General features: G+C 52.2%; 11 protein-coding genes across 11 annotated transcripts; 5 read left to right on the top strand and 6 right to left on the bottom strand.

Annotated features, from left to right (window-relative positions):
- Positions 1–943: 943 nt before the first annotated feature.
- On the bottom strand, positions 944–2,012 carry BU26DRAFT_586066 (uncharacterized protein; the record flags this gene model as incomplete). The annotated part of the gene is made up of 2 exons (XM_033834648.1): positions 1,323–2,012; positions 944–1,213 (listed from the first exon to the last, which is right to left on the bottom strand). The coding sequence occupies exons 1-2, from the start codon at positions 1,641–1,643 to the stop codon at positions 944–946; spliced, it is 591 nt and encodes a 196-aa protein (XP_033676477.1). The 5' UTR covers positions 1,644–2,012.
- BU26DRAFT_178565 (uncharacterized protein) lies at positions 1,807–2,444 on the bottom strand. The gene has a single exon (XM_033820366.1). It carries the CDS (start codon positions 2,221–2,223, stop codon positions 1,897–1,899), a length of 327 nt encoding a protein of 108 aa, XP_033676476.1. The 5' UTR covers positions 2,224–2,444; the 3' UTR covers positions 1,807–1,896.
- Positions 2,013–3,046, bottom strand: BU26DRAFT_178569 (uncharacterized protein). The gene is made up of 2 exons (XM_033820367.1): positions 2,764–3,046; positions 2,013–2,716 (listed from the first exon to the last, which is right to left on the bottom strand). The coding sequence occupies exons 1-2, from the start codon at positions 2,838–2,840 to the stop codon at positions 2,308–2,310; spliced, it is 486 nt and encodes a 161-aa protein (XP_033676475.1). The 5' UTR covers positions 2,841–3,046; the 3' UTR covers positions 2,013–2,307.
- Positions 3,047–3,153: 107 nt separating this feature from the next.
- Positions 3,154–3,501, top strand: BU26DRAFT_440910 (uncharacterized protein; the record flags this gene model as incomplete). The annotated part of the gene is made up of 1 exon (XM_033824428.1): positions 3,154–3,501. A coding segment is annotated over one exon (348 nt), but the record flags the coding sequence as incomplete, so codon positions are not given.
- Positions 3,502–4,484: 983 nt separating this feature from the next.
- On the bottom strand, positions 4,485–5,592 carry BU26DRAFT_178559 (uncharacterized protein). Its single transcript, XM_033820365.1, has 2 exons — positions 5,228–5,592; positions 4,485–5,174 (listed from the first exon to the last, which is right to left on the bottom strand). The coding sequence occupies exons 1-2, from the start codon at positions 5,305–5,307 to the stop codon at positions 4,634–4,636; spliced, it is 621 nt and encodes a 206-aa protein (XP_033676473.1). The 5' UTR covers positions 5,308–5,592; the 3' UTR covers positions 4,485–4,633.
- Positions 5,593–6,477: 885 nt separating this feature from the next.
- Positions 6,478–7,561, top strand: BU26DRAFT_525290 (P-loop containing nucleoside triphosphate hydrolase protein). The gene is made up of 2 exons (XM_033830473.1): positions 6,478–6,745; positions 6,798–7,561. Exons 1-2 carry the CDS (start codon positions 6,620–6,622, stop codon positions 7,335–7,337), a joined length of 666 nt encoding a protein of 221 aa, XP_033676472.1. The 5' UTR covers positions 6,478–6,619; the 3' UTR covers positions 7,338–7,561.
- Positions 7,562–7,860: 299 nt separating this feature from the next.
- Positions 7,861–8,764, bottom strand: BU26DRAFT_178542 (uncharacterized protein). Its single transcript, XM_033820364.1, has one exon. It carries the CDS (start codon positions 8,565–8,567, stop codon positions 8,061–8,063), a length of 507 nt encoding a protein of 168 aa, XP_033676471.1. The 5' UTR covers positions 8,568–8,764; the 3' UTR covers positions 7,861–8,060.
- Positions 8,583–8,930, bottom strand: BU26DRAFT_440810 (uncharacterized protein; the record flags this gene model as incomplete). The annotated part of the gene is made up of 1 exon (XM_033824419.1): positions 8,583–8,930. A coding segment is annotated over one exon (348 nt), but the record flags the coding sequence as incomplete, so codon positions are not given.
- Positions 8,931–9,413: 483 nt separating this feature from the next.
- BU26DRAFT_525288 (uncharacterized protein) lies at positions 9,414–10,528 on the top strand. Its single transcript, XM_033830472.1, has 2 exons — positions 9,414–9,607; positions 9,657–10,528. Exons 1-2 carry the CDS (start codon positions 9,443–9,445, stop codon positions 10,371–10,373), a joined length of 882 nt encoding a protein of 293 aa, XP_033676469.1. The 5' UTR covers positions 9,414–9,442; the 3' UTR covers positions 10,374–10,528.
- A 267-nt stretch (positions 10,529–10,795) lies between these two features.
- Positions 10,796–11,831, top strand: BU26DRAFT_178523 (uncharacterized protein). Its single transcript, XM_033820363.1, has 2 exons — positions 10,796–11,721; positions 11,817–11,831. Exon 1 carries the CDS (start codon positions 10,970–10,972, stop codon positions 11,579–11,581), a length of 612 nt encoding a protein of 203 aa, XP_033676468.1. The 5' UTR covers positions 10,796–10,969; the 3' UTR covers positions 11,582–11,721; positions 11,817–11,831.
- Positions 11,585–11,943, top strand: BU26DRAFT_535379 (uncharacterized protein; the record flags this gene model as incomplete). Its single annotated transcript, XM_033831281.1, has 2 exons — positions 11,585–11,721; positions 11,817–11,943. The coding sequence occupies 2 exons, from the start codon at positions 11,585–11,587 to the stop codon at positions 11,941–11,943; spliced, it is 264 nt and encodes an 87-aa protein (XP_033676467.1).
- Positions 11,944–13,434: the final 1,491 nt, after the last annotated feature.

Here is a 13,434-nt window from a genome sequence, read left to right as displayed (position 1 = left end):
CGCCAAGTAGGTAGTTATCTGGGAGCTCTGTGTGATTGTACTACTGGCAGAGGTGTATTCGCGCCTTTAGGATGAGCAGAGGTAGGATGACTTGCCCGCCCGCGCTGATAGCTTCAACCGACGTCAAATAATCACGATTTGTCTGTGTCGCGACTGTAATACCTTCTCGACCCTGTAAACCAAAGCAGACGACTATCTGATTGCCGCCTATACCAAGGCGGAAGCCAGTTTCGTCGAAATTCCAGATGTCTTGTAGCTGTATGGCGTAGTCGTACATTTCCTAGCGGAGCTTCTAGAACCAGCCCTCTATAACCTCCACAGTTTGCGCGTTTACCCTATCTTTATCGCGAGGCTTCTGCTTCTGCTTCTTCAACTCTGGATTGTGTTTTAGAAAGCGTAAGACCCAGTCGCGCCCTAGAAACTGTGCGTGGAAAGGTGGGTGGGTTGCCGCGTTCAGGATGACTTCGGCCGCGCGATGAATCATCCATGGCATCGGCGCAAAGCCACACTGCCCGCAGCGCTGTATATAAAAGAGGGCGATTTCCTGTTCGTCGGAGAGTCGTTTATTTGTTAGATCCCTTTGGCTTCTTGATTGCCTGCCTACGGCGCGGCTATAGAGTCGTGAGTATAGCACATGGTATTCGCGGGCGGCTTCCGACAACTTTGCCACCTCACCACTATCGACAGCGGCGAGCGCAAGCTGAATTCGAGCTTCGACCTCTCCATAGGAGCCGTATCGGCTCATTTTGGCGTAAAATAGGTGTGCGCGGGCGACTTATCGGGGTCGGTTTAGTGGTTGTGGGATAATTTTGCACTGAGCTCGGTTTTTTCGTTGAGCCCGGGAGGGCCAAGGGTGACTACCCTTGGCGCGTGGGGCGAGTACGAAGGATGGTCCCTCGAAAGTTAACTTTAATATGCCACTTGTAATCCCCAGAACGATAAGTTATATCTTGAGATCGAAGGTGAGGTTCTGGATCGCCGTATCATTGAAAACCCTCATCTTCGTGATAATTTTTCGGGAGCGCATCGACCGGCATATTGAGAGTCTGCTCAAAGGGACGCGAGGTTCCGGAAGGCACCCGATGGACCCGAGAGTCTGCGAGGGCGTCAAGGAGGCCCTAGCGGAGAAGGGAAGTCGACTACGCGAGGGGAATCTCTGTGCCAGCGAATGAGGATGGACGAAAGATGGAACTTGGACGGATTTGTGTGCTTCCTGTGGTTTGTGGTAGAGCGTGACGGCTAGATAAGGTGGGACGTGTTGTGCTGCTTGACAGGCCGTGAATCGTCGGAACTTAGGGACAGTTCGGGATGGGGATACTCACGATAAGCTCCCTAGTGTATCCAGTTGCCAAAAACAGGAGAACTGGATCGAGGGCAGGAGGAGTGGGTATGCGAGGGCAGGAGGGCTGCATATCGGCCTCGTGCGAGCGTGGCAAATGCTTCTGGCGCACGGCCTCTCTTGGCACAGACTCGCCGCCGTGATGCGAGAGTTTCCTCCCTTTTGGCAGGACTCTATTGCGCAACCCGACTCTGAGCCCTCCCTCAAGGAAATTCTGTGATTCAGCAGCGCCGCTGGTTGCCGCATCATGGATAAGAACATCCAAACTTCGCCGCGAGCTTCCACTGTGACCACGCACACCCATTTCACTCTGATGGCTTTAGCTAATGACTTGGAGTCTAACTGGCCTTCAAGTACATCGTGCAGCTCCACATGCATCGCTCGGTTGCTTGCATTTTCGTGATGGTGAGAACGTTCTTCCTAGCTACCTCTGCTCCTTCGTTTCTATGACGATAAGAAGACTTGCATCAGACCTAGCATGTAGGTAATCACTAAACAGCCTGACTATTATGGCTATGACGCCGCCATTGTCGCCCTTAATTGCCGCTGTAAAGACATTACGCTTGGAAAGTTGGATCCAGCCCGCAAGAACGCTCTCTCACCGCCGTCGACGCCTGAGAACCACCCATCGCTGAAGCGGAAGCGTGCGACCTCCATGCCCTGTTCCTATACAATGTCGACGCGCACCACCGTTTCCCAAGCGTCCGAGACGCGATAGCGACACCGAAGTCCTGCCTACCCACAGCGTATCGGCAGCGGGAGCGGCCTCGAATGCGAGCGCGCTGATGCTCAATGAAAGGAATACCTTCAGTCTGCCCGGTAACCAAGCCGGCACCAGCAGTCCCCGTCGAGGCACCGCCGCCGCAGAGGGTGAGAGATGTCATGGAGCGGCTGAAAGACGGGCTAGACAGAGGTTGGATACCTGGCTGGCTATGGGAGCCGATCGAAGAAGACCTAGACTTTGGATACTAAAGGATTAGGTGTCGTGCGCGCCAGACGTAGGGGTCTTCGCTAACGGTGCGGTCGACAATGTTATACTCCTCGGTAGGTGAGGCCAAGAATTCATCATTGGGAAGTGTCAGAGCTGCCAGCCGCTCTTCCAATGTTCTATGACAGAAGGTTAGAGTGCTGTAGCCTATTTGTTTGCAGGTTGCTTCCGGCACCTCCTTTAGGAGCGCCTCCTCCTGCAGGCCTTGCTGTTCGATAACCTCCCGCACATCCCGCGCCAGCTCCTCCGCGTCGAACTGTCCCTGGATCCTGCCCTTGACCGTCTCCCGATGTCTCTTCTTCTGGAATATCCGCTCCGAGAGCGATAGGTAGGCGTCGATGCACTCGTCGATGCTCATTCTCCGCCGCCCGAGCATGACGGCGATGAGCCTGGGAAGTTAGCATACCCTTCTGCCGTCTCTGCGTGCAGCACTCACCCGCCAGTGCTCGTCCCGCCCATCATGTCAAAGTAGTCGCACGGCTCCGGCGGCGCGTCCGCGTTGACGGCCTCCATGAGCTGCCAGGAGGATCATCAGGGCGGACAGGCCGCGGACCCCGCCGCCGTCGAGCGCGAGCAGCCGGAGCTCGTTGTTGGGCATGGCTAGTGGGTGGCCGCCAGCGTAGGTGGAGGAGATGGTATGCTGCCGGGGCAGCGCCGCGAAAGGACGAGGTGCGTGGTTCGAATTATAGCGGTCGCATCAGGAGGGAACGGCTGAGCGCAGCCTTGACGCCGCAGCGCGTGCGGCTGGCCTGTGCCTGGCTCTCGGCAAAGGCCTGCTCCGAAAGCAGAAATCGGCCGTGCGAGGTCCAGCCAAGCCCTAGCCAGTTTTAACGAATTCCTTCTATCTACGACAAAACCAAGAATCGCTCAATCTTATAAGGAGTTCATACAAACGAAGTGTCTATATTCACATCATCGTATTGTAATGACCCATGGCGACTTCCACCCGAGGAACATCCTAGCAGAGCTTCATGATGGGCAGATTCTGGTAAAGGGTATTATTGATTGGGAGGCTGGAGGCGCATACCCAGAATACTGGGAGTACGTGAAATCCCTCAATACCATGTCTTCTGTTGAAGAAGATGATTGGTGGCGTTATTTGCCCGTGCTAGGGATGGGAGAGTATTGCAATGAATGGGCGGCGGACATGTTGCTTGAGACGCTAATTACATGAAATTCGACAAGATATCAATTGACGGCTCCAGGCCCCCCGCTCAGCTGAAACTCAAGCCTATGTATTGTATATAGATTCGAGCTAAACCTTGATTTTGTCGTAACTGTAGTCATTGATGATATCATCAAGATTTGCGCCTTCGAGTACTTCCATAACATATTCTTGACAATCCCAGCCTGCACTGTCTTTCCTGGGTTTACAACTTCGAGCAATTTGAGTGAAACCGGATCATCTGAGAGATATTGAACCCACGGAAGAGGAAAATCGACTCTAGCAGGGAGGTTCTAACAATTCCAATAGCAATTAAGGATGAGTATGGAGATGGAAATCATCTTTTTACTATCGGCCGGACCCAAGCACAAGTGCATTCCTCGACTTTCCTTAACTATCACGTGCGAGCGAAGGATGAATGTTTTTCCGGACGGGCCACGCAGCGGCCGAAAAAGGTCAGGTGCTCAGGCGTGGCTCTTGGCTCCATCGAGTTCCGCCACGTCTGCGCTTAACACACGACCATACCTTAGTCTCTCATTCCATAGCAATATAAATACGCCGTGCTTGCGAGCTGTGTTAAGCATCTTTCTACTAGCAGTACCGCTCTTCGCCTGCATCATGCCACTGCACACCCTTATACCTTTGAGCCAAGGCCTACAGGATCTCGCCGCAAGCGAGGCTCTAGAAGGGCGGTCCCGTGTACAAGCTCGGGGGAAAACAGTACTATATCAGTATACCCTCCCTACCGAGTTAGAAAAAAAGATCAGATCAGAAGTTTTCCGTTAGGCATGTAGAGAAGCTGTTAAATCACTAATTACTAACGTTCTATAGAACTCAGCGATAAAAGGGGCGATCACCGGGGCGATTGTGCACCCGCCAAAAACTGTAGGCTCGCCATTCCTACTTGAATCCGGAGAACTCGAGACTGGGCCAAGAGACATCGCCATCCTATTACCCTGGATACGATCCGATCCGCGCAAAAAAGCATACTTGGAGACAAAAGTATACTTGGAAACATGGAGAGGGGGAACTAATCGAGAGCAGACGGAGCTGCAGCCAGGCTTAGTTGTGATCCACCCCGGCGTCTGTTACGAAATGTCAAGTGTCCCCTTCGTTACTTACGTCTCTGATATTACTCCGGTCACCGAGCAGCAATAGTGCCTTGTGAATCTATACCCCACATTTGCCGCCATTCAGAATCTGCTTCTTCAACCACCATGTAATTTCCTAATTGTAGACGCCCATTCTCGTTGCCAGCACTGTCGCCAACCATGCTCAGAGTTTCCGAAGCAATGACCAGCTCTTGCTGGGTGTCCGTCGATGGAGCCCCAACCGATCTAGCAGTCTCGGGCGTGAAAAGTCGCCCGTCCGTTGCTTCGAGCCGGCGTCTTTTGTGAGGTTGCCATTCGCAAAACTGTGTTTCGGACTTGTCCGGGAGCTGGGTATTTCCCTTTGCCAGCGCCTCGAGCGACACATATTTTCGAAGCAAGTTGACAAGCCTGCTACTACTGGTGGGAAGCTCCTCGAGTCTACAGCCATATGCCCTCATGCCCTCAACGACTGTGACTACCGCGAGGTGGTTGGTATCCGCGAGGTGGTCGAGGTTTTGAGAGGGGGCTTCTTCATTCTTGTTCCAATAGTCACAGAGCAATTGGATGTCTTCGGTAGAGAGCTTCTCGAGGCTACAGCATGTCAGCCTTGCTGCTATCGTGGTATCGTATGACATACTCCCTACACGCAGCTCCCGTTTCTAATAAAGAGCCTAGGCCCCGCCTCTCCGCAAGCTCGAAATACACCTTCCTTCTTTTGTACCATTCTTTAATGGTGTCTTTTCCAACTTTACATTCGCCTGCAATGATATCCAGTGTTTTACTCTGGGCACCTTGTCCTTTCTGGAGCTTCACATGGGTCTGGACCCATTTCCTAAGCTGCTCGACTTCATGAGAACACAAAAGAAGCAGCGCGCGGATCCTGATGCGTGCCAGCTCTCCATCGATCTTGGATTTGTCCAAGCCCTTGAACAACTTTGTTCGTGGGCATGAACTTTCGGAATCGAATATAGGGTCTTGGGCGCCCCATATCGTCTTCAACTTGTCTTTAGGTGTAATTTTACCCCAACTAAAGGGCACTGTGGCCTTCACCAGACGATCGAGTCCTTCTCCCTTTAGCTTCTTCCCTTCAAAAAATTGGGTCGCAGACCGGCCTAGTTCCACCACTTTAGCGCCAGGCGGGATCTCGTCTGGTCTATTCGTTTTTCTGTCGCGAGGTCTGTATTTCGCGGGGATAAACTGCAGGCTTTGTTCCTTCGTCCCACGTTGAAAGAATTCTTGGAAGGTTTTTTCAGCAATCTTCTTGAAATTAGCTCGTAGCTTTCGTGAGTAGATCTGACCTACAGGTGATCCAACGAAATCAGAGGGCTTGAAGTGGTGCAATGCACGTAATAGACCGTCAACCGTGTGAGGGTTTACGACTTCCAGTCCATCAGCCTCGTGTGAGCTTACTATGGCCGTTTTTCGCGATGGCGGCCAGGAGATCCAGCGCTCTCCTCTGGTTGAAGAGGGGCGTGACGGATTGGGATCTCCGAGGGGACGTCCCCTCGGAAATCCCAATTCGTCCTAGTCACGCCCGCGCCACAACGCCTCCTCCCTGCCTTAGGCCCTACCTCAAGAGCACTAACGCACTTCCCCGCGACAATGCGCGCCAGCCAGCCGGGAATGCTAAAAGCAAAGAGCCCTGGCTTCAGCAAATATGGATTGCAAGCCGCCCGCCAAGTACTGATCTCGAAAAGCAAGAAGCAATTCTGAGCGGGCGTGCTCGCCCGGGATATATTATGCACTTCCTCTTGTTGGCGGAAGCCGCCATACGGCACCTGGCCGGAGGACTGGACCGTATGTTTACTGTTGAGGGTCACGTGTTGATCAGGTGATCACGCTAGCCTAGTGTATATAGCCACAGCTTTCAGCTCTCATACAATTAACAATGTTACACTCCACTTCGTTACTTCAACACCTCTCACAAGGCTGAGGCCTTCGTCCTTCACTCCTTGCCTTGCCGCCTTCACTGGTTGCCTTCCTGCACGTCTTTGTCACCTGCATTCTCCTTGCGTCGTGCCTCTGCTCTCTAGCACATGGATCTGTTGGAAATGAACGCCGTTCAAGCCGTGCATGGCAGTACTTCGCAGCCAAATCAGCCTCCTCTCAAATTAATGGTGATTGGTGCACGCAAAGTGGGAAAAACGGCATTAATCAAGAAGGTGCTTTCTGCAGGTGTTCGGCGTATTCGCCATAGTCTAACAGAGTTTCCAGTTCGTCGACGGCGAATTCCCCGTGTCCAATCCTACTACGAAGGAGGAGCGATGTAGAAAGTCAATCACACTTGAGAACCAGAAATATACTCTGGAGATCACCGACACAGGGAGTGGGGATACGTGGGAGGATCAAACGATAAAGGAGGCTCATGGATTCCTTTTAGTCTATGACCTCTGTAAGAAGTCGACGTTCGAGAAGATAGCAGAGCTACATGACAAGATACACAAGGCGGACGCAGAGGCTGCCGTTTTCGTGGTTGGAAACAAGTTGGATAGGAGCGACGAACGTGAGGTCTCCACAGAGGATGGAAGTAAAGAAGCCGAACGCTTGGGCTGCAAATTTGGGGAGGCCACAGGCAAGACCAACGTTGAGTGGGTGTTTTTGACCGTCGTTAAACTCGTCGTTCAACGCGCCATTAAACGCCGTGAATTGTCTTCATCCAGCAGGGATATGGGTGTGACTAGCGAAGGAGGGGCGGACAGTTGGTTTGAGACTTTGGCACTCTGTTTGGGAATAGATAGCATTGTCAAGCAATAGAAGCGTCCGCCAACCTGATTCTCATGGTGGAGTGGCTTTTGCTCTCCAGAAGGTTGGGATAAGGTCTCCAAAGGGTAGCAGACGTCTAGAGCTCACGCTCTGATTGCTTTTGGCTGGATCCGGCCGAAAATCTTTATCACCCTCCGAAAGCTTGGGCAATGAAGTGATCCGCCCAACGCAGCGGACAAAATTGGGAACTGTGATCCAAAACGGTATGATCCCTTCGGCTGTGGGAGAATGGATAAGCATATAAACAGAGCTTTTAGCCTTGCTACGCTGCTGCCTTCTTCTACGCCTCTCTCGTTGCCTTGTTTGCCTTCCATCTGCGCTGTGCAGCCTTATTCCCTCTTGGATGGTTTGCTCCAGTCGCCGACGTTAGCCAAAAGATCCATTTCCGGTAAAGTCGATTGTCCTACCCCCGCGAATGTGTTGTAAAAACTGAACGAGGCTGATTTCTGATGTTCCTAATTAGTAGTTCGTGAATCATGGCCACTAACGTGCTTCCTGTTGAAGTAGGCAATTGAGGAATACATCATGTGGGTGGTGAGTGTATTGTATTAAGTGTATATCGAGCTCGAGAAGTTGAGAAAATCTGTGGCGCCAGTGGCGCTAGTGCCCAATTAGGAAGCTTGGCGATTGATCTCCAACAGTCCTCCCAATCGTGAAGCTTTTGACTTATATACAGGGCTCTATACAGAGCTAGGATTTGGAGGTGAGCTTTTCTCAGAAGGCGGTTACCTCTACGGCACCATCGGAGTCGGATGAGTCGCCTGTAATAGCGAAGTTCATGACTGCGTGTTGAACGTCGTCTGTGAGTTTCTCCTTGCCCTTGTTCGTATCCTTGTCCTCCTCCTGGCCGCCCTGTAGACCCTGTTTATGGGCGTGAAGTAGGTGGCAATCGCGGAAGACGTGTCCTGTATAGTCGAAGTTGTGTTTCTTACACCAAGTACACCAAATTGGGTTTGGCGTGCGTTGGGTGGAGCTTTGGGAGCCGCCGCGGGGAGCTGGGGAGCCACGCGGGCGGCGGAAAGGTGCTTGAGCTGAGTAAGCTGTATAGGTGTCGGTATCGAGGGTGTATTTATCGGCGATATCGAGTATTTTGGGCTCCATGGCGGAAAACCTGGTGATATCCCGTGTGGAGAAGTTATCGATAACGTGGTCCAGAGTATCGGGGAGCGTCGAGAGGAAGAAAGAGCCCTTGACGTCGTCGGATTCGAATATAGGCTTCATGGATTTGGCGACAGCCTAATTTGACGATGAGCATTTCTTCTGGAGCTTTACCCAGAGCTGATGGAAAGTATTAGTGTGTAGCTTGAGGTCCTCGCCGTCGCGATATCTCAGGGAGGTGAGGGACCGAAACTGGTATATAGTGAGGTTTCCGGTATCGCGATCGAATTGCTCAGCCAGGTACGCCCATGCGCCCGCAGCGGATTCGCAAGAAGTCACCATCATAGTGAGGTCCTTATCGATGGAGCTGAGGAGCATGACCATAGCCTTTGTATCCTGCGCGTCGAAAGCTTTGGTATCGGAGCGTGTGGCACGTTTTTCAGTGCCGTTGATGACGTCCCAGAGCTCAGCGTATTTAAACGCGATCGTCCAAGCAGAGCGCCATTCAGCATAGTTATGGCCGGCGGATTCGAGCTTGGGCAGCTGGGAGGGGTCGAGCTTGAATGGAAGGCCATGCTGAGCTTTGTGGGCGAGCAGAGGCGTCCGTATTGGTGGGGGGGAGCGATCCGACGGATTTCGGAGTCGCTCTGTATCGTGGGCAGCGAGGGCCTATTCGGCGGCGACGAGGTGAGCAATCTGACGTCTTTCAGAGGTGCTCAGTCGTTGGGCGGCGGCGAGATAGGCGTCGGAGAGCCCGGGCTCATAACCTGTTGAAGTAGGCAATTGAGGAATACATCATGTGGGTGGTGAGTGTATTGTATTGTATTAAGTGTATATAGAGCTCGAGAAGTTGAGAAAATCTCTGTGGCGCCAGTGGCGCTAGTGCCCGATTACGAAGCTTGGCGATTGATCTCCAACACTTCCAACGCTTCCTCCGACCCCCTTCGACCCCGTTCCATTCGACTATCCATCCGGTCTTGGAACCCATCATTGGAACCATGGCCCAGCACAGGCTCGTCGGACAACCTGATTCCATAACAGACACCACGGTCGACTCTACGTATAATTCTGAGACGGGATTGTCCGGCGCATTGGCGGGAGCTCCGGATCGAGTCGCCGCTGAGGGCCCACCACCTTATCCGTCTCTGAATAGCTCTTCGGAGGTAAGCGGTCGAGAATGGAATTTTGAGTGGAGTATTTACTAGTGCCTAGGAATCTGAGGTGGTCTCGAAGTCATCTCGAGATTCACCCCCACCACCCCCTCCGCTGTCTTCGGGGCCCCCCCAAACGTCCACAAGCCCGCCTACCTCCGCACCCCTCCTTCAACACTCGGAAATTTGGAAAGCGGATGGCTTATATACGCTCCCTTTCTTCGGCTGTGAAGAACGAACCTACAGATTTTATCCTTTCCGTAAACACGTACATCTCAAAGCATTGGATCTGTATAAGAAACTCAGAACGTGCGCACCTCCTGAGCGATGGAGCGACCTATGTGGCAATGCTCTCACGTGTGGTCGCCCCACTGCACCAGATGGCCCACAGGTGAACATGGGGCCAGTTCTGGCTGGTGACGTCAACGAACTGCTGGACACGATGGAATGCAGCTACGTCCTGATTCTAAAAGCCAGATGCATGAAAAGTTTTGGAGACAGGGACGGATCCGCGCACCTGGACGGCGACTCGATATACCAATGGGTATCTTACGTGTCTCTGGAACATGCACAAGCAGGGGTAGTAGACTCCCTTCGTTCGGGCTACTCTATCGTAGGGAATTGGGTAGAACTCGACTTATCCAAAGCCAGTAGAGCGAAACGGGTGCGGCTTGTTGGCAAAAGAATTGTCGAGAAACGTCGCGTTTTTGCTGCTGTTGACGCTGCAGGTTTCACGGGATGGCGAGAGTGGATGCATCTTCTTTGCAGCATTTGTTAGAGCCGTTCGTAGTTAGCCGACAAAAGTTAACTCTCTTTCCCTTACCTTTCGCTCCGCACTTCTTAGCAGATCATGTATCACACACTAGGAGCTGTTGTAATGAGCCACGCCGACCCGCGCGTAGCCCATGTGGGAGCTATGCTATGATATTAACAAAGATTGGTCAACCACCATCCGCCACCACTAATCCATGCAGCCAGTATCAGTTAGCAGATCTATTTTCTTTTTATTATGGCGCACAAAGCCGACTAGATACGGAGTTAAAGCGCTGCGACTCAGTCGTGATATGTTCTGCATCCGCTCCCGCCGAGCAAGGTGACATAGCAGGCTTCGCATAAACTCGCGTAACAGTATGTCCAACTCCTGTTCGTGGCGATGTGGAGCGAATTGGACCGTTCAATTGGCTAACTTGGCGGTGTCAGAGGCTGGTTGCTTCTCGTAATATATACTGCGCGTCCTTCAGTCCGGGGCCCTCAGTTGCAACTGTTTGCCTTCTGCACGTTCTTACGCCCTGAGTGTTCGTGACCCCGCCCAATGCGTGGTTGATTGTTGTCCTTGCGCTTTACCTTGACATCCGGCCGATCACGCAGCCAGTCATGAATATTGACCTGCTTATAAATGGCTCCGAAGTCCAGTCTCCGAGACCTGTCGACACTTCAGGTCCCGTCCCACAGTTGACAACCCCGACTACCCATGACCCTAAACGACCAGTGGGTATCAACTCTCATAGATTATCATTGTCTCAGATTGAACGTTCCGCCTCTCAGGCACCACTTCTGGAGGAGCCACCAGCCAAGAAGCAGTTCGACTCCACGACAAGCAATTCCACGACAAGCAATTCGAGCTCCGCCTCGGTAACTTCTGTATCCACGGGCACGACGGAAACCTACACAACTTCAACGTACACACCCCCACCCAACCATGCCTGTTCGGCGTACCAACCGGCTTCCGCTGCGTCCATGCAGGGCGGGCCTGTCCTTCCAGCCATTGCAGAGCCTTATCGGCACCCACAGTTTCGGCCTCTCTACTCTGGAACTTCATTGAGCGCTACAATTCAGCCAGGCCCGCCGGGCACAAACGGATCGCCGCCGTCCCGAATGCTCAAACGCGCCGCATCTCAAATACCACTACCAGAGGAGTCGCCAGCCAAAAAGCACTCCAAGTGGACACTAGAGGAGGACAATCTAACCATCGAATTGCGTGGCTAGGGCATGAAATGGGATGGCATCGCCAAACGCCTGCCAGGCAGAAGCTCCATTTCGTGCCGTCTACGTTATCAAAATTACCTGGAGAAGCGCGCCGTCTGGGATGAAGAAAAGAAGAACAAGCTCGCGAGACTTTACGCTCGGTACGTAAAATCCTATTTGATTGTGGCATGTTACAGCTTCGTCGGCAATTACCATATTTATTTGAGCTGTTCCATATACTAATAATACATATTAGTTTCAAGGACCAGATGTGGCAGAAAGTGGCGACCGAAATGGGAATTCCATGGCGTTTAGCCAAGTCCATGCATTGGCAGCTTAGAGAACAGGAGATGAGCGCGCGTGCAAATGCTCCAATTTTTTAACTACATCCGTCGGCTACTTCTAGGAGCACACATGCAGGCGACACTACCAAACTAGAAGATATGCCTTTACAGAAGCTTGAATCACCGCGTCCGATTTCAGCCAAGGTCCGCCCCAGCGGCGTTCTAACGGTACCCGTACCCGACAATTGGCTGTCCATAAAGAAAGAAGAGGAGTCACAGCCGTCGGATGAATCGGTGGGCAGGAGGAGCGAGTAATACTTGCGCGTTTCCTAAAATACAGCGCCTCATGCACCATTAGTAGTGACAGTGTAACCTCTACCTTGTATTATTATCTTTTAGCCGCCCGTATATATAGAAGGCCGTGGGGTCGCTGCATATAATGGCGTATCAACTTGCGAATCAACCCAATTCTTTCCGCTTATCGACCAAGCACCTGCAACACTTTCCGGGACGCCGGGGGTTTCTGGTATACCTGTGCCGTTAGCCGTCCGTCCGGCCTCCGATCGGCTTCGCTGCAACATTCCCTTTGTATCCACTGGCTGTCTCTTATCTATCGTAAGCAGATAACCCAATGCTATGGGCAGATTATGCTGCTTGTATCAGATCCAATGAACTCTATTCGTGATCTCCTTAATTCGCCTATGATTGGGTGGCACTTCGTCACATCGTTGCCGCGCATCAATAAACAATATATATTCTCAGCCCGCGCAGCCTTCTCGTCTTCTTCTCACCTCCTACCGTATCATCTGGTTGTAGACAGTGGTATTAAAGGATATACATCAAAGACAAAGGATCAACACAAGGGTATCACCGTCCCATAAATCAATAAGGGCCATACTGATTGCGTCTTAGCGACTCGTCTCATAAATCCCCTCCCGGCGAAGCTCCGGTAGCGGCACAGGGCCTGCATCCCCCCAGCGAAAACCTTCGAAAACGTCCGAGCGACCAAGACATCAGTGCCGACAGGGAAAGAACTATAGAAATAGCCGAGAATAATGAAACCCGAAGTCAAGTAGCCTCAGCGAAATTGTCGCGTTCAACACAGAGCAATGTACATAAGGAACTCAGGATGAGGAGAAGGGATAAAGGCTCCAAAGAAGCAAAGGCACAAGAATCAAGTTCAACCAGCTCTCAGGAGGATGTCGTTCAGAAGTAGGCGCGTAGAGCTATGTGATGCAGGATCGAGCACGATCCGCAATTTGCATCAAATATAAAGGTACAACAAGCACTCATCAGTCAATCGTTCCATGACATGTCATTTGCCTGCAGCGAGCCCTGCTTGCTACGCAGAAGAAGATCAACATGAGCATCAGCTGCACAAAATTCCCGGCATATCATGCAAGCACCCCCAGGATTGCATCTTCCGGTCCACCACCTCCCCCGCCCTCTGGGCAGTCACCTCCGTGATGTCTTCTCAGCCCCCTATTCTTGTCGCCATCTATGCACGATTATGGTTCATGCGTCCTCTACCTGGTGGATTCGCTTCCCTTTCGCCGCATGCATGCGCCAGTTACACCTATCAGTAAATTA

This window comes from Trematosphaeria pertusa, assembly GCF_010094035.1.
Source record: "Trematosphaeria pertusa strain CBS 122368 unplaced genomic scaffold BU26scaffold_24, whole genome shotgun sequence".
Taxonomy (NCBI): Eukaryota; Fungi; Ascomycota; class Dothideomycetes; order Pleosporales; family Trematosphaeriaceae; genus Trematosphaeria; species Trematosphaeria pertusa.
This window is presented reverse-complemented; position numbering and strand designations above follow the sequence as displayed.

Excerpts from the sequence above, each read along its gene's own strand:
- BU26DRAFT_525290 (XM_033830473.1), top strand. The coding sequence starts at position 6,620 with ATGGATCTGTTGGAAATGAACGCCGTTCAAGCCGTGCATGGCAGTACT. Across the intron at positions 6,746-6,797 it reads AAACGGCATTAATCAAGAAG|TTCGTCGACGGCGAATTCCC; the intron begins GTGCTTTCTGCA and ends CAGAGTTTCCAG.
- BU26DRAFT_178523 (XM_033820363.1), top strand. The coding sequence starts at position 10,970 with ATGAATATTGACCTGCTTATAAATGGCTCCGAAGTCCAGTCTCCGAGA.
- BU26DRAFT_178565 (XM_033820366.1), bottom strand. The coding sequence starts at position 2,223 with ATGACATCTCTCACCCTCTGCGGCGGCGGTGCCTCGACGGGGACTGCT.
- BU26DRAFT_525288 (XM_033830472.1), top strand. The coding sequence starts at position 9,443 with ATGGCCCAGCACAGGCTCGTCGGACAACCTGATTCCATAACAGACACC. Across the intron at positions 9,608-9,656 it reads CTCTGAATAGCTCTTCGGAG|GAATCTGAGGTGGTCTCGAA; the intron begins GTAAGCGGTCGA and ends ACTAGTGCCTAG.
- BU26DRAFT_178559 (XM_033820365.1), bottom strand. The coding sequence starts at position 5,307 with ATGGTACAAAAGAAGGAAGGTGTATTTCGAGCTTGCGGAGAGGCGGGG. Across the intron at positions 5,175-5,227 it reads ATTAGAAACGGGAGCTGCGT|CCTCGAGAAGCTCTCTACCG; the intron begins GTAGGGAGTATG and ends GACATGCTGTAG.
- BU26DRAFT_178542 (XM_033820364.1), bottom strand. The coding sequence starts at position 8,567 with ATGAAGCCTATATTCGAATCCGACGACGTCAAGGGCTCTTTCTTCCTC.
- BU26DRAFT_178569 (XM_033820367.1), bottom strand. The coding sequence starts at position 2,840 with ATGGAGGCCGTCAACGCGGACGCGCCGCCGGAGCCGTGCGACTACTTT. Across the intron at positions 2,717-2,763 it reads GGCGGGACGAGCACTGGCGG|GCTCATCGCCGTCATGCTCG; the intron begins GTGAGTGCTGCA and ends CTAACTTCCCAG.